Consider the following 26,322-nt stretch of genomic DNA (forward strand, 5'->3'; position numbering starts at 1 on the left):
TAAACAATTTAAGAAAGCCCCGCACGAACAAACAGATATGTTTTCAGTTCGCGGCGAAAAGTCCGAAGGTCAGGTATTTGGCGTAAACCAGGGGGGAGTTCGTTCCAAAGAGTGGGGGCCCCACAGAGAAGGATCTTCCTCTGGGGGCCGCCAGCTGGCATTGTCTGGCGGACGGCACCCTGAGAAGGCCCTCTCTGTGCGAACGTACGGGTCGGTGGGAGGCATGAGGTAACAGAAGGCGGTCCCGTAAGTACCCAGGTCCCAAGCCATGGAGCGCTTTAAAGGTGGTTACCAAAACCTTGAAATGCACCCGAAAGGCAACAGGAAGCCAGTGCAGTCTGCGCAGGAGAGGTGTCACATGGGAGCTACGTGTGATTCCCTCTATCACCCGCGCAGCTGCATTCTGGACCAACTGAAGCCTCCGAGTGCATCTCAAGGGGAGCCCCATGTAGAGAGCATTGCAATAATCCAGGCGGGAGGTAACAAGAGTGTGAGTGACTGTGCATAGGGCATCCCGATCAAGGAAGGGGCGAAACTGGCGAACCAGGCGAACCTGGTGAAAGGCTCTCCTGGAGACGGCCGCCAAATGATCTTCAAATGACAGCCGTGCATCCAGGAGAACACCCAAGTTGCGCACTCCCTCCTTTGGGGCCAATAACTCGCCCCCAACAGTCAGCTGCGGCTGCAGCTGACTGTATCGGGGTGCCGGCATCCACAGCCACTCCGTCTTGGAGGGATTGAGCTTGAGCCTGTTCCTCCCCATCCAGACCCGTACGGCTTCCAAACACCGGGACAACACTTCGACAGCTTCGTTGGGGTGGCCCGGGGTGGAAAAGTACAGCTGAATATCATCAGCGTACAGTTGATATCTCACCCCAAAGCCACTGATGATCTCACCCAACGGCTTCATATAGATGTTGAACAGGAGGGGTGAGAGAATCGACCCCTGTGGCACCCCACAAGTGAGGTGTCTCGCGGTCGACCTCTGCCCCCCTGTCAACACCGTCTGCGACTGGTCGGAGAGATAGGAGGAGAACCACCAATAAATGGTGCTCCCACTCCCAATCCCTCCAACCGGTGCAGCAGGATACCATGGTCGATGGTATCGAAAGCTGCTGAGAGGTCTAATAGGACCAGGGCAGAGGAATAACCCCTGTCTCTGGCCCTCCAGAGATCATCCACCAATGCGACCAAAGCTGAAGAACAAGGGGTGACATGATAGCAGTGTTCCAATATCTCAGGGGTGGCCTCAAAGGAGTCAAACTATTCTCCAAAACACCTGAGGGTAGAACAAGAAGGAATGGGTGGAAACTAATGAAGGAGAGAAGCAACTTAGAATTAAGGAGAAATTTCCTGAGAGTTGGAACTATTAATCTGTTGAACAACTTGCCTCCAGAAGTTCTAAATGCTGGAAGTTTTGAAGTGCTCTCCCAAACATACTACATTTATAATTGCCTCCCAGGAGGAAAAGAAAGAAAACTTCCTTCCTATTCAAATCTCAGGGGATAGGGCAACATAGAAGCTCAATGTCTCTTTACATTGTTCTTTGGTTTAAATGTCGAAGTGGGGAAGTTCTCGAACATGTACATATAAAAAATATCAGGCAAAAACAGATTTTTTAAAACTTTCTCTTCATGAGCTGGTGCTTATCATTCAGTTCAGGTCTCATCACAATGATAAAACACTTGGGAAGAAAGATACACACCAATAAGCCAGCACTGGAGGAGATCATGGAGAAGATCTCCACAGCCAACATATATTTTCCCCTTGTGCTTAGATAGGTTGGAATAAAACACAACCAAACACTGCAGAAGACCAACATGCTGAAGGTGATGAATTTGGCTTCATTGAAACTGTCAGGTAAATTCCTAGCTAGAAAAGCAGCAGAAAAGCTAAGCAGAGCAAGAAAACCCATAAAGCCCAAAACACAGTAGAACATGACTGAGTCTTCATTGCATTCCAGGATGACTTCCTCAGACATTGACTGTGTATCAAAAACTGGGTATGGTGGGGATGTTATCAGCCACAAAGCGCAAACACATATTTGAATAAGGGAGCAGGATAGAAGAATGACACTGACCATCCTTCCCCCCACCCATTTCCTCAATCTGGAACCAGGTTTGGTGGCCATGAATGCTAGAACCACAACTAAGGTTTTGGCCAAGACACAAGAAACCGCCACAGAAAAGATGAGGCCAAAAGCTGGTTGTCGAAAGAGACACACAATCATATTGGGTCTCCCAACAAATAAAAATACACAAAGGAAAGTGAGGAGAAGAGAAATTAGGAGTATATAAGTGAGATTCCGGTTGTTGGCTTTGACGATGGGAGTTTCTTTGTGTTTCATGAAGATTGTTATTACCAAAGTTGTCATTATAGAAAAGCAAAGAGAAAGACCAGTAAGACTGATCCCCAAGGGTTCTTCGTAGGACAAAAAACTGATCTGCTTTGGAATGCACATATTTTTCCTGGGATTTGGATATTGATCTTCTGGACATGGAGAGCAGTCATCTACGTCTGAAAAAGAACACAGTGGAATTGATATAGTTGTTTACAGGCAGTATTGTACCCCAATGTCTTAGTCCCATTATATATAGAGAGAAATTTCCTACCCTTCTCCTTTGATATTTTCCCCTCTGGACATAGATGGCAATCATAGCAACAAAACATCTTCCCTTCTTTCTTGGCCTTCCTGTATCCTGTCTCACAAGGAGCATTACACAAAGATAAAGGTAATGTCTATCAATGAATGGAGAAGAATATATTAAGATACAGAGAGGAAAGGAAGTGTTTGGAGAGTTACTGTGAAATCAACAGATTAAAAATGAAGTAGTGGGATGACATAATTTGTAATTGCCCTGAAATTATAATTAATTAAATCTCTACAAAAATTGTATTGATAGCCTTTGTTAACCATTATCCAAAGCCAATTTCTTTGCTAGTTAAGTAAAGATGTTGGTTTTCTCGACTTTTGAATCTTGATGTCAGCAAACTGATGAGATTTAGTGTGCTGATATGCAGCTTTTACTTCAAAACAATAAAACCATTGTCTTTAATTAACAGGGAGACAGGAAAGTATATTTCCTAATATTCAATAGAATTTGCTAGAAAAGTAAAAAAAAAAAAAAAATCTTACTGATATCTTTTGTTTTCCAGGAAATTTGTACCTACATTAGTCAGAGATGATACCATGACACTTTCATCAATAAAAATATTTAAATGAAGGCAGACAAATTTGGATTCAAAAAGCTAACCTGGTTAAAGCCTACTGGCCATGTGATGGAATCTACAGAAATAATGAAGAACTTGTCTGCTGGAACTGTGGGATCTATCACTCCAACTTTGACCCTCGCAAATGACTGGTTTGGGAATGTGATCCAGTTGATAATATCAAATCCACCAATGAATTCTCCATTTGTATCAAAGGAGATCTTTTCACCAACACTATTGTTGAATCTGACACTTCTCAGAAAAGAATGAACCTGAAACACAGAGGCAAGCAGAGAGGAACAAAGTGATGGAGGGAGAAATAATTCATATATTCAAAACATACATATGAATGTTTCTTTAAACAAAGACAATATAAACACTTTTTTATTTTTGTGATAGGCGAGTATCAAATAAGTAACATAACTATCATTCTTAATAGCAGTAGAGATTACATATCAATTTCTGAAATAGAATTAACATAGAATTGCAAAATAGACAACCATAAAAAATTAATAAAATTGGACTTCCAGTGGTGCTGTTGGGGTGGCGCAGAGGGAAGAGAATGAGCTATGTCCTTTATCTCTGATTTTTCCATGTTTGGGATCCCTTGAAGGCATTTGGAGCTTGAAGAACTTGAAATAGAGGGGATTCCCGGAGATCAGTGAGGTGGTGTGCAATCACCCATTGAGGCAAGGGAAGCCCTCTTTTACCCAGCGAGAAGACATCCTGTCATTTCACCTGATATGGTAGACCTGAGGCTCTGACAAGAGGACCGGAAGAAAATATTGTTGGCAAACTGTGTCTATTTTTGCTGGTGACAAACTCTCTCATGAGTGGTGAATGGACTTGTTAAAGTAAGTAAATTTAAAAACTATTTGGCAAAACTGAAAGAAGCTCTGATAGAAAATTAGTGGCGACTGAAAGAGACTGACAAGCCGTCATCAAAAAAGAAAAGTGCTGAGGGAGAAGAGTGAAAAGGAAAGTAAGATTTGAATAAGACTGTAAGTGTGAAAACGAAAGTGGGAAGATGTAGGATAAGAGAAATTATGTACTGGGAATTAAAAACAGACTCTACCAGCGGAAATAAGAATGCCAAGGAGAAGCAGTGAGAGAGTGAAGTGGAAAACAAAGGGGAATGGCAGCGATAAAGAGACTTGAATATAATATAATATTGAGTGACCAAATGGAAAAGAGGACAATGGTATTGCAGAAATGAAGTAGGGATTAGTAAAGGAGTTGAAATATCTTAAAAATTTAAAGGATACAAAAAGGCTCTATTGCATATGGAATATTAATAAGGCTGTTATATTATAGGCAGTGGCTACTGTCTTAGAGATAGAATAGTTTGAATAGTGCTTTTGATATTGTTTTGATATTTGATATTGTTCTTGCAGTGAAAATATACTTAAAAATACATAGATCAAGTACTACCAGTAATCATTGTTTAAATAGATAATAGAGAAGAAACTATATTATATTTAAGGAAGAAATATTTATAAATTTTCATAAATTGAACATATAAGAGTAGAGACACCTATTATATCTATTATATTTAACTTAGCTTAATTTACTATAATTAATTAAAGGAATAGATTAAATACGGAGTAACTATAAAGAATAGTTTGTAATTGGATTGTAACTATATAGTATATTGTTTTCTACATTTTGCTATCGGTATATAATGGTAATTTTTTGGCTAAGTAATTAAGGATAATAGAATAGAAATAGAATATCAAACTAGAATGTAAGAAACACAACTATAAATAATAGACAAGCAACTCAGTGGATGGTAATCTGGGCAAGAATTTATAAAATCTTGGGAAAACAAAGCAGAATCCTAAAAGAAATGACTAGCATTACTACCACAACCTTAAGAGCAGGGGAAAACACAGCATCAAACCCGATGGTGGCGACAGCCTCTCTATTGAGCCAGAAAATGATTGACATGATGCTCCTGGTAGAAAAACTCATCTGCTCAAATGTTGCAATCTATCTTGGTAACAATACAGGACACCATGACGAAACTTCAAGAGATGATGGTTAAAAATCATGGTGACTTGAAAACTGATATACAAACTCTGGATAATAAAATGGACTCAATTCAACAGGCAATACAAAAAAAAATGAACAAAGAATTAAATCGGTCGAAATAAAAACAGAAAAAACTGGGAAAAAAATAGAACAGGTAGACCAAAAACTGTTGGTGGTGAACAAGGATTTGGAAAACTCTTTGATAGATCTCAAAATGGACCGAGCCTCTTTCTACTTGAGGTTTCAAAATATAGCCGAAACAAAAAAAGAGAACCTAGGAGAGATAATGTCAGAACTGATTCCAGAAGTCTTACAGAAAGGTAAAAGAGAAATTAAGAATGAGCTTGATGAAATATATCGAGTTCAAACTATGCAAGGCATCATCATCTCTCAAAAGAGGTGCATATTAGATTTGCACATAAAATTTTTTTGTCATGATGTATATAAAACTACAAGAGAGGAATCAATATTCTGTAAAGGGACAGAAATCATTACACAAAAACAGATTCCTAGACAGATACGAGAACAAATTCTCATATTCTACCCTTCTTGGCATCTCTATTGAACACAAGGAAAATTCTTTTTAGGTGGATCATTCCAGAAGGAATGATAATAATTTGGCAAGGTAAAAAAAACAAAACAATTTAGACAAAGCCCAAGAAATATTGGACCAATTGACAAGAGTGGAGGAAAGTTCAAGCAGTAGAGAGCAATTGGAGACAGCTAGCACCGAAGAACAAATACAAGAATCTGGAAGTGAGGAATTGGAAGAGGGAACTATAGTGACAACAGAAAATTGAGATGAAGGAAAGGAAAGTAAGAATGGACCACAAAGATCCACTAGAGCAACCAGGAATCAGAAACCGGCAGATAAATAAGAAAATAGAGACAAGAATCCAATTATTATCAAAAAATGTAAATGGACTGAATGACTAGATAAAAAGGAAAAAGATATTTTCAAAATTAGCAAGCAGAATGTAGATATAAAATGTCTCCAGGAGGCACACATTAGAAAACAAGATAGAAAATACCTGAAATCCAACAAATTGGGAAGCTTGTTTGCAGCACTATCAGAAAAAAGGAAAGGAGGGGTAGTGGTATATATCAGAAAAGAAATAATAGCTAAATCTATGAGGATCCTAAAGGAAGAGTACTTTCGGTAGAAACAATAATAGGGGAAACCAAAATGTTATGAATTAACTTATACGCTCCCAACAAAAAACAGAAAGAATTTTATAGGAAAACGCATGATATGATTATTGAGGTGGATTACCAAAATGTATGTATAGTAGGTGATTATAATGGAATAATAGATATAAAAATGATTATATTTGTAATAAAAAAACAAAAAAATATGTGTAAAATGTATATGATGGTACATTAAATATGTTATTGGATAAGAATGTTAAAATAAAACTTTTTTAAACAAAAAAAACAAAAACAAAAAAAGGGAAATGTATTACCGAAAACTTTTTTTAGTATGGCTGAAGAATTGAATCTGAAGAATGCATGGAGACTATTAAACTCCAGGGGGAAACCCTACTCCGATCAGAATGGCTTTCTCCCACTGAGGCAAATTATTTATTTATTTTTATTTTTTATTTATTTATTTATTTTTGTCACACAGTATATATAAGCATAAGCATGAAATAATTATACAATATATAAGCATATGTATGAGTATGAGTTGTAATAACTATATCAATTGGATATAATGAAGGAAAACAATGGGACAGGAACGGTAGACACGTTTGTGCTCTTATGCATGCCCCTTACAGACCTCTTAGGAAAGGGGTGAGGTCAATGGTAGATAGTTTTTGGTTGAAGCTTTTGAGATTTTGGGAAGAGACCACAGAGTCAGGTAGTGTGTTCCAAGTACTAACAACTCTGTTAGTGAAGTCATATTTTCTGCAATCAAGATTGGAGCAGTTAACATTAAGCTTAAATCTATTGTGTGCTTGTGTATTGTTGCAATTGAAGCTGAAATAGTCTTTGACAGGAAGGACATTGTAATAGATGATTCTATGAGTTAAACTCAGGTCATGTCGAAGGCGGTGTAGTTCTAAATTTTCTAAACCCAGGATTTCAAATCTGGTGGCATAAGGTATTTTGTTGTATTCGGAGGAGTGGAGTATTCTTCTTGTAAAATATTACTGGACACGTTCAATTGTATTGGTGTCAGAAATGTGGTATGGGTTCCAAACAGTCGAGCTGTATTCAAGAATTGGTCTAGCAAATGTTTTATATGCTCTGGTTAGTAGTGTAATGTTTTTGGAGAAGAAGCTACGCAAGATTAGGTTTACAACTTTTAAGGCTTTTTTTGCGATGTAGTTGCAGTGGGCTTTGGTACTTAGATCATTTGATATGAAAACTCCAAGGTCTTTAACGGGATGGGGGTCATCAGTAAGGTAATATCCATCAAGCTTGTACTTAGTGTTTGGGTTCTTTTTTCCAATATGTAAGACTGAGCATTTGCTGGTTGAGATTTGGAGTTGCCAAGTTTTAGACCATTCAGATAAGAAGTCCAGGTCTTTTTGGAGGATAGCTGTATTATTGGTGGTATTAAATAGTTTGACATGGTCAGCAAAGAGAACACAATTACTTGTAATATGGTCACAGAGATCATTAATGTATAATATGATAATATATTAATATAATATAATATTAAAGACAATACAAGGACAATTTTGAATATATTAGAATACTATGAGACGCATGCAGAAAAACAAGTAGCCTTTGTTTTTCTAGATGTGCAGAAAGCCTTTGATAATTTAAATTGGAAATAAATGATAAAACAAATTAAAGAAATGAAATTCGGCAATAAATTTGAAGTGATGATTTAAACAATTTACTCCATCCAAAAAGCAAAGATCATAATCAATGGGGAAATCACAAAATCATTTGAGGTAAGGAAAGGAGTTTGCCAAGGATGCCCATTATGACCTCTGCTTTTTATCTTGACATTAGAATAATTATTGAAAAAAATTAGAGCAAACAGAGATTAAGGGGACCAAAATTAAGAGAGAAGAATACAAATTAAAGGCATTCGTAGATGATCTGGTGTTTTTTATTGAGGAGCCAAAAGAGACACTCACTTTTTTAATAAGTGAGATAGAAAAATATTGAGAAATATCAGGCCATAAAATTAATATGACAGAAACAAAAATGATAGTTAAAAACATGACAAGACAACAGGAAAGAGAATTAGAAGAAAAATTGGGATTAAAAAGTGTAAAGAAAATTAAATATTTAGGAATATGGTTGACAGAGAGATACTCCTCAATAAAAGAAGATAATTATGTAAAACTTATAAAGCAAATAAGATTGGATTTAGAAAGATGGGGTGCATTATAATTATCGATATTAGGCCAAATTCAACCATTAAAACGTATGTCTTGCTAAAACTATTATATCTTTTTCAGACCATGCCCATAAAATTAGATAAGAATTTTTTTATAGAATTGAACCAAATTACAACAAAATTTATATGGGCTGGCAGAAAAGCACAAATAAAATTAACAGACCTTCGAGATAGCAGAAGCAGAGGTGGTCTAGGGCTTCCAGATTGGCAACTCTATTACAAAGCAGCAATTTTAACCTGGATAAAGGAGTGGATAAATTTAAAAAAATAAAATCTTACTCATATTAAGAAGAAGAACTCGTCGCCGCCTGGGAAAGGGCAGCGGCGGGGGCCTTGGACCGCATCGTACTTTTGTGGCCTCTGACCCGGCACCGATCTCGACTGGCTCCTTGGTATTCCGAGGAGTTGAGAGAGATGAAGCGCCGGAAAAGATGCCTAGAGAGTAATTGGAGGGCCAGCCATTCTAATCAAACACTAGTAAGGTCTCATATTCAGACCTATCTAGTGGCAATAGGAGCGGCGAAGCATGAGTATTTCTCCACTCTTATTGCGTCAGCAGATAACCGCCCAGCAGCCTTCTTTAGGGTGACCCGCTCCCTTCTTACTCAGGGAGTTAGGGAAGACCCCTTGCAAGGCCATGCTGAGGACTTTGGACAATATCTGCACAATAAAATCGCTCATTCGAGATGGGCTGGACACAGATTGGGTAGTCTCAGATGGGATGATGGAGGCGGTTCTTGAGACTGTCATCTGGGAGGAGTTTGACACTGTGGCTCCCGACGACATGGACAGGATACTGAGGAGGCTGAATGCAACCACATGTTTATTGGACCCATGTCCCTCCTGGCTGGTACTGGCCACAAAGGAGGTTACACGAGACTGGCTCCAGGGAATGGTTAACGCTTCTCTGAGGGAGGGTGTCTTCCCTACGGCCTTGAAAGAGGCTGTGGTGAGACCCCTCTTCAAGAAGCCCTCCCTGGATCCAGCTATTTTATTGAACTACCGTCCGGTCTCCAACCTTCGTTTTGTGGCGAAGGTTGTTGAGAGTGTGGTAGTGCATCAGCTCCCTCAGTACCTGGATGAAACTGTCTATCTGGACCCATTCCAGTCTGGCTTCCGGCCTGGGTACAGCACTGAGACGGCATTGGTTACATTGGTAGATGATCTCTGGAGGGCGTGGGAGAGAGATTGTTCTTCTGCCCTGGTCCTATTAGATCTCTCAGCAGCTTTTGATACCATCGACCATGGTATCTTGCTGTGGCGGCTGGAGGGGCTGGGAGTGAGAGGCACCATTTTTTGGTGGTTCTCTTCCTTCCTCTCTGACCGGTCGCAGACAGTGTTGGCAGGAGGGCAGAGATCGACCGCGAGACGCCTCTTGTGTGGGGTGCCCTAAGGGTCGGTTCTCTTGCCTCTCCTGTTCAACATCTATATGAAGCTGCAGAGCGAGATCATCCGTGGTTTTGGGGTGCAGTGTCATCTGTATGCTGATGATACGCAGCTATACATTTCCACCCCTAACCACCTCAGCGAAGCCGTTGAGGTGATGTCCCATTGTCTGGAGGCCGTGCGGATCTGGATGGGGAAAAATAGGCTCTGACTCAACCCCGTCAAGACTGAGTGGCTGTGGATGCCGGCGTCCCGATATAATCAGCTGAGGCCATCGCTGTCTGTGGGGAACGAATCATTGGCCCCCACAGAGAAGGTCCACAATCTGGGCGTCCTTCTGGATGCACGACTGTCATTGGATGAGCATTTGACGGCCGTCACCAGAGGAGCTTTTTATCAGGTCCACCTGATACGCCAGTTGGGTCCCTTCTTACACCGGGATTCCTTGTGAACAGTCACTCACGCTCTCGTCATTTCCCATCTGGACTACTGCAACACTCTCTACATGGGGCTTCCCTTGAAGAGCACCCGAAGGCTCCAATTGGTTCAGAATGCGGCCGCGCGAGTGATAGAGGGAGTAACTCGTTGCTCCCATATAACACCTCTCCTGAGCATGCTGCACTGGCTTCCGGTGGTCTTTCAGGTGCAATTCAAGGTGTTAGTTACCACCTTTAAAGCACTCCATGGCATAGGACCGGGTTACTTACAGGACCGCCTGCTGCTACCGGCGATCTCCCATCGACCAGTGCACTCTCATAGGGAGGCTCTCCTCAGGGTGCTGGCGGCCAGTCAATGTCGGCTGGCGGCGCCCAGGGGGAGGGCCTTCTCTGTGGGGGCACCAACCCTCTGGAACAAGCTACCACCAGGTATCTGCCAACTCCCTGATCTTCGGACCTTTCGACGTGAGCTGAAAACATTTCTGTTTCATCGTGCAGGACTGGCCTAATGGGTTTTAATAATGGGGTTTTATTGTTTTTAAGTCTTCAACCAACTTTAAATTTTCTTTTTAAACTGGTTTTAAAAATTGTACTAATTGTTTTTACTTTGGCTGTAAACTGCCCTGAGTCCTTTGGGAGAAGGTCGGTATAGAAATTGAAACAATAAATAAATAAATAAATATTAGAAGGGCATGATGTACAAAAAGGGTGGCATGACTTTCTATGGGACAAAGAAAATAAATCCCATTCATATTTTTTTCATCATAAAATACAAGAGGTCTTAACGATAATATGGCAAGTGACTACGAAAAAATACTATATGAAAATGCCTGGGTGGGTGTCAACAATGGAAGCAATGATACACCCAAGTGACATGGATATAAATAAAAGAGTCAAATATTATGAAATTTTAGATGCCCAACAAAATTTTAAAAATAGGCAAGACTTGGAGAAACAAGGAATTAACATTGATTGGTGGCCTTACCTACAAGTAAAATTGCGGTATTTAAAAGATAAAGAGGAATATGGAGTTGAACTGGCTCCGCAGCACTTAGATAATTATTGATTGGCCCAGATGAAAAATTAATAACTAAATTCTATAAGTATTTTTTGGAATTTGACAAAGCAGAAGAAACAGTGAAGGGAGTGATGTAGCATGGGCAAAAAATGAAGGGCACAACATTGAATTCGATGAATGGGAAACAATTTGGAACAGAAATTATAAAATAACAAGATCGGCAAAATATAAAGAAAATCAATACAAAATGTTCTACCGCTGGCATATGGCTCCCTCAAGATTGGCAAAAATATATCCAAATTTAACCCCAAATTGTTGGAAATGTGGACAGAAGCCTTCTATCATTCATGGTGGCTGTGTCCAGAATCGAAAAAATATTGGAAAAAAATAAAAAATTGGTTACAGGAAATAACCGCTGTTCAACTGGAATATACAACAGAATTGTTCCTTCTAGGGATAATGAGAAAACTTATGACAAGAAAACGAGACATATGATTATACATATAACAACTGTGGCAAGATTGGCCTTTGCGCAATGTTGGAAGAACGTAAATATGCCTTCTGAGGACTTAATAATTAAAAGAAATTTTAACTGTGCTGAAATGGATAAACTATCATTGGAACTAAATGGAAAGAGAGACTTGGAGTATTATGTATCATGGGAGAAATGGTACAAATGGATTGAAAACAGAAGAATAAAACAGACTCAGACATAGTAAAAAATTTGATGAAGTAAAATGTATAGAATATAAAAACTTTTTAGTGATATGTAGTGTAAATGGTCACAGTTCTGCACAAAAAAATTTCTTTTTTGTAATTTTGTATTGCTGTATTTATTTTTTTCGGGTTTTTTTGTTTGTTTTAAAATTAATAAAATATGGTTTAAAAAAATAATGAAATCAAAAAATAATGAGATGGTTAGGTATTGTCATCAGTACAATTAATATTAATTTGGGCAAATTCTAGAACACAGTGGAGAACAGAAGGGTCATTGCTATGGTTGCTGGAGTTGCAAGAGTCGAACAAAACTTAGTGACTGAACCCCAATAATAATAACTGAAACAGCACAGCAACCCAAAAGTACAGGGGTTCATTGTTTAATGACTGCTTGTACAGCAACCATCTGAAATTGTAACAGTGCAGAACAAGTGATAATTATGACTTCCTTACTGTGCTCATATGATCACAATCCTGGAAGTCAGCAATTGGGTTTTATTTCTGACTGTCATGGCATCCCACAGTTACTTGATTGTGATTTGCAATCTATCTTTCCAGATTTCCACAAGCAATGTCAATGTGTAAAAGCTAGAAGGAAAATGGAAGTTGTGATGACATGAATGCCGTGCTTTAAAAACTATGCAATCCTCAATTAATAATGCTAACTGGGGTCTGTCAAAATTATTGTTGTTAAACTGTAAGGTCAAGTGATGTCACAACTTATACCTGCATCACTGAGCAATGGAAATTCAGATCCCAATGACCATCCTTAAGTAAGGGTTATAGTTGAAGATAGACTTACTTTTGCACATTAAAACCTAAAATTAATAACCTACGCCGAAAATATGACCTAACATTATTTTTCATGCTGCTCGCAATATAAGCCCTACCCCTCCAAATAAGCCCTACTTCAGAGCATCAGCAGCAAGTGTGGGGTGGTGGGGGTAGCCAGGTGGCAAGTATGTGCACAGGGTAAGAGGTGTCTAGAAGCAAGTGCAGCCTTTGTGCATCCAGGGAGGAAGGAACGTCATCCATTCCACCACCTATCTTTCCTTGCAGAGTGTGGGCAAAGCTGGTGGACCCCGTTGCACAGTGGGAACTGAGAAGGCAGGAGCGATGCCATGGCACCAACCCCCACCACACCATTTCCTGGCTGTGTGAGGTGGTGCACTTAGCATGGTTCTACTGGCAGCAGGAGGGCACTCTGGACATCATAGATCTGGGACGACTCACGCCATGCCAGGCAGGAGCAGCCCAGTAGGGCAGCCAAGAGCAGCATTACCAGGAGGGTAAAGAGCTCCCATGAGGCCTGCAGTTGAGAAGTGTCCTTGAAGCAGCAGGGCCAGCAAGCATTGGGACAGAGAGGATGAGGCTGGTGGGCTGACATCTCCTGTATGTGAAAAAAGTAAGAGACACCCAAAAATAAGCCCAAGTGCTTATTTCAAGCCCTAAAAGAAAATAAGACTGGGGCATATTTTTCAGGGAAACATGATATATTCTACCTAAAAAATAAAATCTCATAGAAGAGGTTAGACAATAGGAATTGAGGACCAAAGGGCAATGACGTTTCTTTTATTGGATGCATTAAAGTAGAGCCAGAGTCAACATCAGCAGGAGCTGCTGGAATTTAAAATCCTGCATTAAGTGGATGCTGAATTTGATGGCTGAAATGTCCATCATTTGAAATCTATGATTGTTTCATCCAATGGGAGTACACTGTTCCAAAGTGGTGCAGTGGTTAGAGTACAGTACTGTAGGCTATTTCAGCTATTTCAACTGACTGCTAGCTGCAGATCAGCAGTTCAAATCTCACCAGCTCAAGGTTAAATCAGCCTTCCATCCCTCTGAGGCGGGTAAAATAAGGACCCAGATTGTTGGGGGCAACCTTATAAACTGCTTAGAGAGGGCTGTAAAAGCACTTTGAAGTGGTATATAAGTTTAAGTGCTATTGCTATTGCTAAATATCTTTTTCAAATTAACCTCCCACCTTGGCCCTCTTTTATTAAGTGCCTGAGATATTAAATGCAGGTGACTCTCAAATGGTCTATGACGTGGTCAGAACCAATGCCTCATAAAATGGGAACATTCCAGCATGCTGAATCTTCTTTGAGTAAGAATGACACAATATATCAGTCCTTCCTCTTCCACCCATGGATTGTATGGGAAGAGCCTCATCAGGATATGCCCAAAAATATTGGCATGATTCAGTGGTGGGTTCCACTTACCTTCACTACCAGTTCGCTATCGTGAATGCACATGCACAAAACGTTCGTGATCATGTCCCAGCGGTGGGTGGAGTCTCCCACTGCCTTTGCAACCAGTTTGCGCAAACCCACCACTGACATGATTGTACTTTCAACAATCAATTAACTATGTCGGCAAATGCAAACATTCCAAATAAAGCATATATAACAACAACAAGAATAATGTTACACAATACACCTTCAGCATTCAATAATAACCTCCTTCCATTTATTCATAGACTGAATTTATGGAACAATAAGGAAGTGGCTTCCCAGGATGGAGGGGAAGCATTTCAGAGTAGTAAAAGACAACTCAGGTTGGATATTGTGTCTGTGAGAAAGAGGAGTAACATAACCTCCCTAATAATTCACAAAATAAATTGAAGTAACAGATAGTGGAGTGCTTAGATTGTCAAAAGTTTATCTATAGGTGTAAAAATAAATATGATTAAATATGATTAAATAAAACAAGAAGATATTGTTAAGTTCGGGCAATGAAGAGGCAGGAGACGATACAAGTGACAACAGCTCTTTAGTTTATTGTGATCCCAGCAAAAGCCAACAGGCAAAACCCCTCTTTAAATAGTATTTTGGCTGAGGCATCAGCCAATCAGCAAAGTGCAATTTCCCGCCCAAATTTCCCTCCTGAAATTCAAATACATTACACTCCTCCCCTCCCAGAACACATTGTACCATATTTACATAGTTTTTTGCATAACATTTGCATGTTATTTTTCCACGTAGTCACACAGGTAGACAGGGCGTCTCCTAACTCTTTCTGACCTGCGCAATTCATTCCCTGGGAGTGAGTCAAGCTGGTCGGAGGGACTGTTTGTTCCTCCCAGCTCCTCCTCTGGGCCATCCGGCCCTGGATTATTGGCAGAGTCATCCCTGCTGTCCTCTGGAGGAGCCGGTTGGTGTCGCTGGACTTCTTCAGACTCAGCTAAGTCCTCCGATCGCCTTGGGGTTGAGTTAGCTGTTGGTTCAAATATTGGGTAGTCAGGGTCTGGCTGTTTGGTTTCTGGATTGTGTTGTATTCTTTTTCGCAATTGATCTATGTGGCGTCTCCATACTCGGCCATCCCCCATGTCCACTATGTATGACTTTGGGCCCGTCACTCCTACAACTGTTCCCTTTAGCCACGCTGGGCCCTCACTATAGTTATGTGCCCATACCGGGTCACCTGTTGTCATTACCTATACGGTGGTTCCGTCCCAGGCGCCTGATGGACCCCGAGAGGTTCCTGATGGAGCTTGGGCCATTCCCTGAGGATCTGGCCCACGGCACGACTGAGGAACTGGTCGTGGCCAGGGAACAGGCTGCGGCCGCGGCCTTGGACCGTGTCACGCCTTTGCGGCCTCTGACCCGGCGTAGATCTCGTCCGGCCCCTTGGCTCTCCGAGGGGCTGAGGGAGATGAAACGCCGGAGTAGACGCCTAGAGAGCACCTGGAGGTCCAGTTGCTCCGAAGCTGATCGGACACTAGTTAGGTCCTATTCTAGGACCTACCTAGTGGCAATGAGGGAAGCGAGGCGTTCCTACGCCTCCACCCTCATTGCGTCGGCAGATAACCGCCCGGCCGCCCTGTTTCGGGTGACCCGCTCTCTCCTACATCAGGAGGTGCGGGATGACCCTTTGCAGGGACGAGCCGAGGAGTTTAGCGGTTATCTATACGATAAAATCGCTCAGCTGAGGGACGGTCTGGACCGAATTTGGGATGATCCAAGCGAGGGAGAGGAGGCACGTCTTGTTGAGCCCATTTGGAATGAGTTTGACCCTGTGGCTCCCGAGGACGTGGACAGGTTGTTGGGGAGGCTTCACGGCACGACATGTTTACTGGACCCGTGCCCTTCCTGGCTGGTACTGGCCACTCAGGTGGTGACATGAGGCTGGCTCCAGAGGATTATCAACGCTTCTTTGTTGGAAGGGGTTTTCCCTGCCGCCTTGAAAGAGGCGGTGGTGAGACCCCTCCTTAAGAAGCCCTCCCTGGACCCAGCTATTTTGGGTAATTATCGTCCAGTCTCCAACCTTCGCTTTGTTGTGAAGGTTGTAGAGAGTGCCATGGCGCAACAGCTACCCCAATACCTGGAGGAAGATGTCTATCTAGACCCGTTCCAGTCTGGCTTCCGACCCGGATACAGCACGGAGACAGCTTTGGTCGCATTGGTGGATGATCTCTGGAGGGCCAGGGACAGGGGTTATTCCTCTGCCCTGGTCCTATTAGACCTTTCAGCGGTGTTCGATACCATCGACCATGGTATCTTGCTGCGCCGGTTGGGGGGATTGGGAGTGGGAGGCACCGTATATCGGTGGTTCTCCTCCTATCTCTCCGACCGGTCGCAGACTGTGTTGACAGGGGGGCAGAGGTCGACCGCGAGGTGCCTCACTTGTGGGGTCCCACAGGGGTCGATTCTCTCGCCCCTGATGTTCAACATCTACATGAAGCCGTTGGGTGAGATCATCAGTGGTTTCGGGGTGAGATACCAGCAGTACGCTGATGACACCCAGCTGTACTTTTCCACCCCGGGCCACCCCAATGAAGTTGTTGAAGTGCTGTCCCAGTGTTTGGAAGCCGTACGGGTCTGGATGGGGAGAAACAGGCTCAAGCTTAATCCCTCCAAGACGGAGTGGCTGTGGATGCCGGCATCCCAATTCAGTCAGCTGCAGCCGCGGCTGGCTGTTGGAGGCGAGTTACTGGCCCCAAAGGATAGGGTGCGCAACTTAGGTGTCCTCCTGGATGATTGGCTGTCATTTGAAGATCATTTGACGGCCGTCTCCAGGAGGGCCTTCCACCAGGTTCGCCTGGTTCGGCAGTTGCGCCCCTTCCTTGATCGGGATGCCTTGTGCACGGTCACTCATGCGCTTGTTACCTCTCGCTTGGATTACTGTAATGCTCTCTACATGGGGCTCCCCTTGAAGTGCGCTCGGAGGCTTCAGTTAGTCCAGAATGCAGCTGCGCGGGTGATAGAGGGAGCTACGCGTAGCTCCCATGTAACACCGCTCCTGCGCAGACTGCACTGGCTGCCTGTGGCCTTCCGAGTGCACTTTAAGGTATTGGTTACGACCTTTAAAGCGCTCCATGGCTTAGGACCTGGGTACTTACGGGACCACCTGCTGTTACCACATGCCTCCCACCGACCCGTACACTCCCATAGAGAGGGACTTCTCAGGGTGCCGTCCGCCAAACAATGCCGGCTGGCGGCCCCCAGGGGAAGGGCCTTCTCTGTGGGGGCTCCCACACTCTGGAATGAGCTTCCCCCGGGTTTACTCCAAATATGTGACCTTCGGACATTCCGTCGCGAACTGAAGACACATCTCTTTATCCGCGCGGGGCTGGCTTAAATTGGAATTTTTAATGTTAAATTTTATTAATTTTATTAATTTTTTAAACGGGGTTTTTAGTTTATGGCAAATTTTAATTTTCAGGCTAATTTAAATAAGTTTTTTAAATTGTATTTTAACCTGTATATTGTACTGTTGGTTTTATCTTGCCTGTACACCACCCTGAGTCCTTCGGGAGAAGGGCGGTATAAAAATCAAATAAATAATAAAAAATAATAATAATTGTTCTGGTTCTTCCCTTTGTGCTTTGGTACCCATCAGGGGAGTATGTTGGGTTTAACCGATCTAGGGGGCACGGGAGTCTTCTACCCATTAGTAACTCCGATGGGCTGCGGCCGGTGGTCACACAGGGAGTTCTATGTTGGACTGCCAGGAAGGTATCAATTTTGGATTGCCAATCTCCTGGGCTAATTCTAGATAGTGCTTCCTTGGCACTGCGTATGAAACATTCTGCAAGTCCGTTCGTCGCCGGGTGGAAAGGCGCCAAGAGGACATGTCGGATGCCCTCTTCTGCCAAGTACCCCTCAAACTGGGTGGCTGTGAACTGTGGGCCATTATTGGACACTAGAGTGTCGGGCAACCCGTGTGTTCTGTTTCCCTTCCCCCAATACTCCCAGCAAAGAGTCCGTCAGAGGCCTTCCTTTTTTTCTTTTCCTTTTATTTACATAGATACATGTCCTGGCCACGTCTACCCACGGGCCTGCCAAGTTTCTGGAGATAACGAGGAAATTATAGATAAGGCCAGAATTACTCACGAATATATTCTTCCCTCCATTGAAATAGTTAGCTCGCGCCAATTCATTAGCTCGCGCCAACTCATTACTTTGTCCAAGACAAAAAACCAGGAAGTCCCGCCTCCTATTTATAGTCTCTGCAGATGTCACTGCATGACAATTATGACTTGGCTTTGTCCCAACTCTTCCGCTGCTGCGCACGGCCATTAATCTACGTGACCTTGCATCGCCCAAAACTGTTCTTGGGGGCTACAAATCAGAAGGAGGCTCCATGGAATCAGGCTGTGCCGGCCCCTCCCCCTCCCTTTGAGTGGGTGCCAGGGAGGGAAAGGGCTCAAGAGAAGCAGGGCTGGCCAGGTCTTCTCCCTCACTTTCTGAATCATCCGAGTCCAGGAGTCCGGGTCCAGGAACCTGGGTCACAACACCGTGTGTCACAAATAGATGCCTCAATACTGTGATTACAGCTTCCACTGTTGTGGTTTTCATGAGTAAAATTTCTAACCACTTCGAGTAGGCATCTACCACAATTAAAAAGGTCTGCCCATGGAACGGCCTGGCAAAATCTATATGGATCCTGGACCAAGGACCCTAGGGTTTCTCCCAATCCCTTATGGGGGCTGTTGGGGGTAGTGGCCTTGATTCTTGACATGCTTGGCATTTCCCTACCCGGTCGCTAATGTCTTTATCCATTTGTGGCCACCACATGTAATTTCTCGCTAGGCTCTTCATCCTCACAATCCCCGGGTGGCCCACATGCAATAGTTCCAACACATGCCCTCGTAATTTCTCTGGAATAACTACCCTATCCCCCCATAACAGACAACCCCCTTGTACCGACAGTTCCGAACGCTTTTTTGTAAAGTCTTTGAAACGATCCCCTGGAGCAGTGGGCCATCCCCTCTGCACCCAACCGATCACAGTTCTTACGACAATGTCCGTAGATGTGACTGGGCCAGAGTCCAAGGAGTCAATTAACAAGATGGGCGTCCCTGGGGTCGGGTCTTTGATAGTCTCTGGCAACGGGCATCTACTTAAAGTGTCCGCATGTCCCAAATCTTTGCCCGGTCGGTGAGACAGTTTGTACGAATATGCTGCCAGGAAAATAGTCCAATGGGTCAGCCTGGGTGATAATGCAACCAGTGTTGGATGGTCCCTCGCCAAGAATCCCAATAAAGTTCTGTGGTCTGTGACTATTTCAAATTGCCGCCCAAACAGGTACTCGTGGAATTTTTTAATCCCAGAAACTATAGCCAGGGCTTCCCGGACTAGTTGGCTATAGTTCCTTTCCACTGCAGACATCGTGCAGGAAAAATATGCGATAGGGACTTCTGAACCGTTCCGTAACCTGTGGCTGAGGACAGCTCCTACCCCGTAGGGTGATGCATTACAAACTAGTACTAATGGCAACGTCCCATTGTACTGAATTAGAAGGCTATCGCTAGATAAGAGATTCTTAACGCCTTCAAATGCCTTAGCTTCAACCCTGCCCCAAGTCCAAATAGATTTTTTCGCTAGCAGTTTATGTAGCGGTTCGGCTACCATTGCCTTATTTTTTAAAAATACCACATAGAAGTTTACAAGCCCCAAAAATGCTTGTAATTCTGTTTTGTTTTTTGGGGTTGGGGCCTTTCTAATGGCTCGCACTTTGCTCTCAGTTGGGTGGATGCCTTCCTTATCTATCTGGTAACCCAAGAATTCTACAGATTCAACTCCTATCTGACATTTGTTGAGTTTAACCTTAAGCCCCGCAGACCTGAAAATGCCCAAAACCTTCCGTAATTTGACCCCTAATTCTTCCACGTTTTCTGCTGATACCAGTACATCGTCGAAATATGGAACTACTCCCGGTAAAACTTGCAGGAGTCGTTCCATTAGGTTTTGGAATAACCCGGGGGCTACATTAACTCCGAACTGAAGTCGAGTGCATTTAAAAGCACCCCAATGTGTGACAATCGTCTGCGCTTCGGCCGTTTCACCGTCAACTGGTAATTGTTGGTAGGCTTGGGCCAGATCGAGTCTGGCAAAAACCTGTCCCTGTCCTAATGAGTGCAACAAATGTTGCACTACAGGAACGGGGTAAGCACTCTTTTGCAATGCTTTGTTAAGCGTTGCCTTATAGTCAGCAGAAATCCAGGCTGATCCGTCCGGTTTGACTGAGGTCACTATTGGTGTCTCCCATTTTGCATGGTCGACGGGGACTAGTATTCCCTGGCTTACTAATTTGTCTAGTTCCCTGTCAATCTTGGGTTTTAGGGCGAACGGGACCCTCCTAGCTTTTAATCTAATGGGAGCCACCTGGGGGTCCAAATTGAATGAAATGGGGGTCCCCACGTACTTGCCCAGGCAGTCTTGGAAAACGTCCTCGAATTCTCTCAACAATTCGTCCTTCAGGTTGACTCCGCTTCTGTAAACCCCGGTTACTTTCATGCCCAAGGCTCTGAACCAGTCCAGACCTAGCAAACTGGGCAGGTTTCCCTCTACGATGGTGATCGGCAGGGTTTTCTTGAATTGTCCATATTTCACTCTGACGGACGTGACCCCTCGAACAGGGATTCGGTTCCCCTGGTAGTCTTGCACTCTCAGCTTTTGGGGTTGCAGCTGGCGTTTCGCGACGTCTGGCAGGTCCCTTGCGATTGTGTCCCAAGACATAATCATGATTGATGAGCCGGTATCCACCTCCATTTTACACTGCACTCCTTCGATGTGTGTCTTGATGAATATTTTCTTCTCTAGCTGTGTCGATGCGTGGCCCACTCTCACAGTGGTCTGATTCAACTTCGCGCCCTTTTTGAACTGACCAATCCCTGGCCGCTTCACGGATCCGGCACCCTGTTGATTGGCCGGTTTGAATTTTGGGCGGGAAAGTTGAGAGGCTTGGCAGGCCTGAGCTATGTGTCCTTTCTTTTCACACCGCCGACAAATTGAGTCTTTGAACTTGCAATTCTGTCGTTGGTGTTGGCCTCTGCAACTCACGCACTCGTCCCGGTCGCCTCTCTCCGGCCTCCCGGTGTGGAAGACCTTTTCCTCTTCTTCAACCTTCAATTCAGCCTGGATTTCTTCACTGTGGACTGGCATTGCTTTCGCCGCAGCATTTGGCGTGTTCAGCTTTTGTAAGGTTTCCACTGCTTTGGTGGACATCTCGTGTGCCCTGGCCTCATCCAGGGCTATCGCCAGGGTTAGGTTGCTTTTCGACAGCAGCTGCCTCTGTAGTTGGATGTCCCTGACTCCACAAATGAGTTGTTCTAATAAAGAGTCCTCCAAGTCTCTATACTCACAGTGGTTTGTGGCTTTCCTTAATGCGGCCATGTACACGCTTATCGATTCGCCCTCTCGCTGAACTCTTTGCCTCAACTCGAACTGTTGTACAAACTTTGATGGTACCGGCGCGTAGTGTGCTCGTAGCATCGTCTGTAGCGTTTGCCATGGCACCGACTGTACCGGTGTTGGTTCCGACAGCAATTCGGCAGTATCGAAGACTTCTGGCCCACAGTGGCTCAGGAAGTAGGCTCGCTTCCGATTATCCGATACTCCTTGCAGTTCGTTAGCTTCGAGGAAACACTCGAAACGAGCCATGTACGACCCCCATTTCTCCTTGGCTGGGTCGAATGGTGCTGGCGGCGTATAGCTAGACATTGCTATGTATCCGCCCTTGATACCGGCTGGGTTTGAAGTTACGTTGCTCCTTCAGCTCTTTTCCTAGTCTCACTGTCTTCAATATCCCATCCTTGCCGCCAATGTTAAGTTCGGGCAATGAAGAGGCAGGAGACGATACAAGTGACAACAGCTCTTTGGTTTATTGTGATCCCAGCAAAAGCCAAAAGGCAAAACCCCTCTTTAAATAGTATTTTGGCTGAGGCATCAGCCAATCAGCAACGTGCAATTTCCCACCCAAATTTCCCTCCTGAAATTCAAATACATTACAGATATCATCTTAGAAGAATTACTATCTCTCATTCTTGATTTTGGGCTTGACAGGAAGTTAATTTCATGGAGTGAAAGATATTCTACGACAATTCTGTAGAATGCCATTTACAATTTTAATATCAGCATATAAATATTTTGATTTACTTAATCCATTGCTCTCACTTTTGGGTTTTCAGACATCAATATCCCTGGATTGATTTGCTAGAGGTTATGGTCACATGTTGCAACTACAGCTATAGTGGTTTCTGCACTACTCTGCTAATAGATTTACCTGCCACCACACATGATTGTGAAAATGTTTCTTCCTTTCTTGCATCATTGTTGTTTCTCTAGATTTGGATATAGAGAGAGATTGCAAAGCATGGGCCACAGCATAGACTGCATTGTAAATATTGTAACTTTGGCTACTCATGCTTGTTTCAAACACAGATGTAGGAAGGGTTTCAAGCTTTTCCAGTCCAGTGCACTTTTTCTGAGACGCCTCCATTTTTGAGTTTAAGAAAAAACAACTGAATGCCTGTTCCCAGAAATCTTTCCTAAAATGATCATTCTGATTGTTGCTTGGATTTAGATTTTGAAGGAATTCCTGGAAGTTTTGGATTTCCTTTTTGTGAACAGCAAAGGATAAAGCACCATGTAGGAAATGGATATCCCAAGATTTATGTAAGGAAATTGAAGTATAATCTGTTTGAGCAGTTGTAAGCCAAATCTTATTCTTCTTTGGTATATCATCCACTTCTGAAAACCGGAGAATAGTTCTCAGAACTAATAAGGACTCAATTTCACCATATAAAATTATCACATTGGCTGTGCTGTTCATGAGAACATGGTATATATGTAGCACTTCATCTACGGTTTCATCAAAATCGCTGTAAAAAGCTCCATTTGGTAACTCTGCTATGAATTCAGTGCAGATGCCATGCTCAGAAAATATGGGTAGTACCTCCTGGAGAAAATTCTCTCCTTTCTCATCCTTTACTACAAGAATTCCAATCCAGATCCATCTAAAATACAACAATAACTGCAGGAGGCCCTTACGTTGGTGGGATTCATTCGGAAACATTTGTATGAAGAAAACTGCTTGAGTCTCTTTATCTATGACTGGAGCAGAGCCATAGGTCAACTACAGAAAGATAAACATATGTAAATGCAAAGTTTTATGTGAGCCTCTGAAAACGTATATATTCATCTTTGACCTTTTATACTGAAATTAGGCAACTAGTTGTGTTTATTATGAAATATCAACCAAGATGTCATTTCTGAGGTATCAGTAAATATATTTTTTGTGAAAGTAGTTTTATTGTGAACATTTCAAAGTTGAATCTTAGTTCAATTCCTGGAACTGGGGTACATTTTGCTGTGTAAAATATTCCCAATATCTGTTCAGTTTGACAATTATTCTTGCTCTTCTGCTCATTCTATCAAGAAGATAATAATATCTAGGAATCTAAAAGGTTTCTCTTTTTATAAAAAGAAGCATCCAATGTAGGTGGAGGTATGGCAAAATAATAATATCTATCTTCAGCACATCTTACCTGAGGAACTTTGTAGATTCCCAGTACAGTTGCCATGTGAAGAGAGATGTCAGGTGCCCCAATAACAGCAGCCAAGGTATTTGGGATCCCACACTTGTAGTTAGGGATGAATTTGCCCTGAGTGAAAGGCAGCAACATTGAGGCAAAGTAAGTCCAGCTGGGACTATTGTTACTGTTAAAAATATGGAAGCCCAATGTGACGTTGAGTAGGATCTGGGGATTTTCATTGATCTCTTTTACAGTAAACACTAAAGCCAGGATATGCTGGTAATTCTGAAAAACTATCCTGGAAAACAGAATTAAAAACAGCACATTAAGAAAGGTCTGCTTTACATTATGGCACTTAAAATCCTTTCGAACAACACATTTTGTGGAATGGGTGAAACAATTCTTATTTCTATGTTTCTATGGGTGAGAATGGTTCACTGTCACACTGCAGGTTTTAAGAATGGGTTACATGGAAAAGGAAATTGCTACATTTTGGTACCTGAAATAAAGAATGAGAAAACATATGGGAAATATGTGGTTTCCCTTCCTAATGGTAGTAACAGCTTCATATTCCTATGGAATTAATTAATTCGTATGGAATTAAGCCATACATACCTGTATATTAATAGATATTGAGACGTGATTTGTTAAAAATGGAGATTTGATCTCTATTTAAACTTTATCTGGAAACTGAAGTAAAATATAAGATCAGATAAAACAAACCTAGGATCCTATTTTAGATGTTTATATAATGGGTTTTTGCCATTAGAGGAAAATATTTCAAGCATCATGTGATTTACCAACAAAGTTCAGAGCTTGACAATAAATCAGTGATATACTTACATAAGTCCATCATGAAATGCCTGGGAAGGATGTTGACTGAAATCAATGGGGTCAGAAAATATCACAATTGCAGAAATAATGCCAGCAATGTTAACATCTCCAAGCTGATGATAGGTGTGCCGAATAGGAAGAGGTTCACAAAAGTCACATTGAAGATTAGGATTCCTGCACATCCCTTCAGGCAATACTTTTAACAGTAACGCCACAAATACTAACATATTCCATGAGTGTCTTCTTTCAATGTAGAAATGCCTCTGTCTGCTGCAAGATCTTTGAAATAGACTAGAGAGATCTTTCTCTTGGAAGTGACCTTCAGACAAATCTAGAGAGTGCAACATGCTATCAAATCAACTCACAGAGCATTGGAGGTCCCAGCCATGGGTTGGAATAGGAGGGAGACAATAATTACAATTATTCAGTGTCAGTTGCTCCTATGTTCATGGAGTCCCATAGTATTTGGAAGAGACAAACTGGATAATTTCATAATGATAGGGAGACAGTCACATATGTCTCACTCACAATTTCAAAACATGTAAGGACTTGCAGAGGCAGGAACACATGAGCAACAGGACTAAAAATAAAATCATTAGCTCCATAAAGAGAAATAGAGATGTAAATGTATGTATGTATAAAGGCATTACCATAATTCTATTCTATTCTATTCTATTCTATTCTATTCTATCCTATCCTATCCTATCCTATCCTATCCTATCCTATCCTATCTATTCTTATACTACAGTACACCACATTCTCTACCCCACTGCACTCCACTCCATTCCAGCTTGTGTAATGCAGTTATTGTGGGCTTTCATGTAATACTACAGAGGAATTATTGAGTCTGTCATCTGCACCTGTATAAATGTCTGGTTTGGTTCTGCAACCCAACAAGACAAACACAGACTTCAGAGGATAATTAGAATGGCAGAAAAAAACAATGGCTACCAACCTGCCTTCCATTGAAGACCTGTACACTGGACAAGTCAAAAAGAGGGTTGTGAAAATATTTACAGACTCCTCATACCCTGGACATAAACTGTTTCAACTCCTACCCTCAAAATGACACTACAGAGCACTGCACACCAGAATAACTAGACACAAGAACAGTTTCTACCCGAACGCCATCACTCTGCTAAACAAATAATTCCCTCAAACTATTTACTAAGTCTGCACTACTATTAATCTTCTCACCGTTCCCACCACCCATCTTCTTCCACTTGTGACTATATGACTGTAATTTTGTTGCTTGTATCCTTACGATTTATATTGATATTGTTTCCTGATTGCTTATTTGTACTCTATGACTATCATTAGGTGTTGTACCTTAGCTTTCTTGATGAATGTATCTTTTAGTTTATGTAAACTGAGAGCATATGCACCAAGACAAATTCCTTGTGTGTCCATAACACTTGGCCAATAAAAAATTCTCTTCTCTTCTCTTCTCTTCTCTTCTCTTCTCTTCTCTTCTCTTCTCTTCTCTTCTCTTCTCTTCTCTTTTAATGCATTTTCACCATGGGTTGATTGCTTCACTTTTTTAAATGAATTATTATTTATATGA

General features: G+C 42.4%; 1 protein-coding gene across 1 annotated transcript; it reads right to left on the reverse strand.

Moving 5' to 3' along the window:
- Positions 1–1,618: 1,618 nt before the first annotated feature.
- LOC131198000 (vomeronasal type-2 receptor 26-like) lies at positions 1,619–24,940 on the reverse strand. Its single transcript, XM_058182509.1, has 6 exons — positions 24,768–24,940; positions 23,937–24,222; positions 22,673–23,524; positions 3,255–3,482; positions 2,613–2,739; positions 1,619–2,517 (listed from the first exon to the last, which is right to left on the reverse strand). Exons 1-6 carry the CDS (start codon positions 24,938–24,940, stop codon positions 1,619–1,621), a joined length of 2,565 nt encoding a protein of 854 aa, XP_058038492.1.
- Positions 24,941–26,322: the final 1,382 nt, after the last annotated feature.

Source organism: Ahaetulla prasina, chromosome 4 (genome assembly GCF_028640845.1).
Source record: "Ahaetulla prasina isolate Xishuangbanna chromosome 4, ASM2864084v1, whole genome shotgun sequence".
Classification (NCBI taxonomy): Eukaryota; Metazoa; Chordata; class Lepidosauria; order Squamata; family Colubridae; genus Ahaetulla; species Ahaetulla prasina.